The following is a 1,730-nucleotide window of genomic DNA, read 5'->3' as shown; positions in this document are numbered from 1 at the left end:
TAGAAAAATAAATTTAAGTTTCACAATTATTCAATCAGGCTAAAATTAGGAGTTTCATGTGAAATATTAATTTATCTATAGAATACAGACTAAGGAAGATGTTATTACAACATGCCTTAGAATCATCCCCTTGTATAATGCTCTGTTATATCATATTGCACAAAATATTTGTCCATAATTATTCACAAATAAAGAAACACAGTCTTTCTGACCGCAGGCATTTTTTATAACTTATTCTACAAATTTAATAACTATCCCTGAATATTTATCAAATTAATATATTATTAATGATTATTTCTTCTAAAACAATTTAAATATAAGCTTCTAAATTCAGAGATTATAATGTTATTATTGCATTATTTCACATAGAAAAGAGCATGTTAAAATAATAGGAATTCTAGTTTTAGGTAACCAATTTTAGGATAATCTTCAACAAAAATCTCCATGAGACCTAAAACCGTTCTAATATATTTGAGGTTTATAGTGTTACATTCAGTTTTAAAGAATTTTTCCACATTTTTCCATTCACACTGTAACATTAAATGCTTTCTAATTTATTTTAGGTTGTATTCAGTTGGAGGTCGTGATGGAAGCTCTTGTTTGAGTTCAATGGAATATTATGATCCTCATACAAATAAGTGGAACATGTGTGCTCCAATGTGTAAGAGGAGAGGGGGTGTTGGTGTGGCCACCTGTGATGGTTTCCTTTATGCAGTGGGTGGTCATGATGCCCCTGCTTCAAATCATTGTTCCAGGCTTTTGGATTATGTGGAAAGGTAAGACCCCAAAGTGTACTGGTTAAAGCAGTGTACGCTTTAACAAATGTATATGTGATTCTTGAAACGACTTTCAGAATCTCTTCTCTCGCTCACTTGCTCACTCTCTCTCTCCCTCTCATCTCTCCTTGTCTCTTTCTCCCTTCCTTCTACATCCCTCTCTCTATCCCCTTTTTCTCCCCCTTTCTATTTTTCTAACATACATAATCTTCTTTCATTTTATTATTTTTCCTCTTGACGCCTCATTTCATTTGGCTTAAAGCCTTCAGTACATTTGATATTTTTCCATGATATATTGCTAAAATGATAGTTGAAATACAATCTTGTTGTTTGCTATATAGCAATTATTATTTTTTTTCCAAATGCATTTTTATTCTGAGTTTTTCTATTATTTATTATACAATTTTATTGAATTTTTTTGGACTTCAGACAATATATCTTAATTATATTTAGACCCCACTTACCTATCTGCAGCCTCCAATGGCCCATCCACAGGACTTCATACATTTTGTCATATATGTTAAAGTCTATTGAGTAAAATTTGTGTACCCAGATGTCCCTAGTGTGAGTTCATCCAGTGGAGAATGTTCAGCCTAATTAGCTTTACTCTCTTAAAGAAGATCAACTTTTCGTCACCCAGCAGTGATCAACTGTCATTAGTTCCTCACCAAGGTTGTGGCCTTCTGCCCATTTCCCAAGCTCTATGCTGCTAAGCCTCTGTATCCCTGTGGTCGTGCATCTCCTCCCTGGGCTCTTAAAAACTTTCCACCACCTCTTCAGCAATAGTTCCTGAGTCCTGAATGGGTGAAACTTAATACAGGAATCCTGTCCAGTAATTCACACTTTGCATTCCCTTATTTGCTACAGTTCAGCCGTTTTTTAAAAATTGTCTTTTTATTAATTTATTCTATGTGTTATTTTTTATAATACCCCTTCAAACTCTCAAAAGTGAAT

At 33.5% G+C, this 1,730-nt stretch overlaps 1 protein-coding gene across 1 annotated transcript in view; it reads left to right on the top strand.

The window, feature by feature from the left end:
* Window positions 1–1,730, top strand: part of LOC103748363 (kelch-like protein 1) — a 137,448-nt gene that overhangs the window by 111,893 nt on the left and 23,825 nt on the right. The window contains exon 4 of the mRNA XM_008850979.2: window positions 564–776. Coding sequence (XP_008849201.1) covers window positions 564–776 — 213 coding nt within the window. The remainder of the gene's footprint in view (window positions 1–563; window positions 777–1,730) is intronic.

This window comes from Nannospalax galili, unplaced genomic scaffold (assembly GCF_000622305.1).
Source record: "Nannospalax galili isolate Female #2095 unplaced genomic scaffold, S.galili_v1.0 scaffold625, whole genome shotgun sequence".
NCBI classification, from domain to species: domain Eukaryota; kingdom Metazoa; phylum Chordata; class Mammalia; order Rodentia; family Spalacidae; genus Nannospalax; species Nannospalax galili.
Note: the sequence above shows the minus strand (reverse complement) of the source record. Positions and strands in the feature narration are given on the sequence as shown.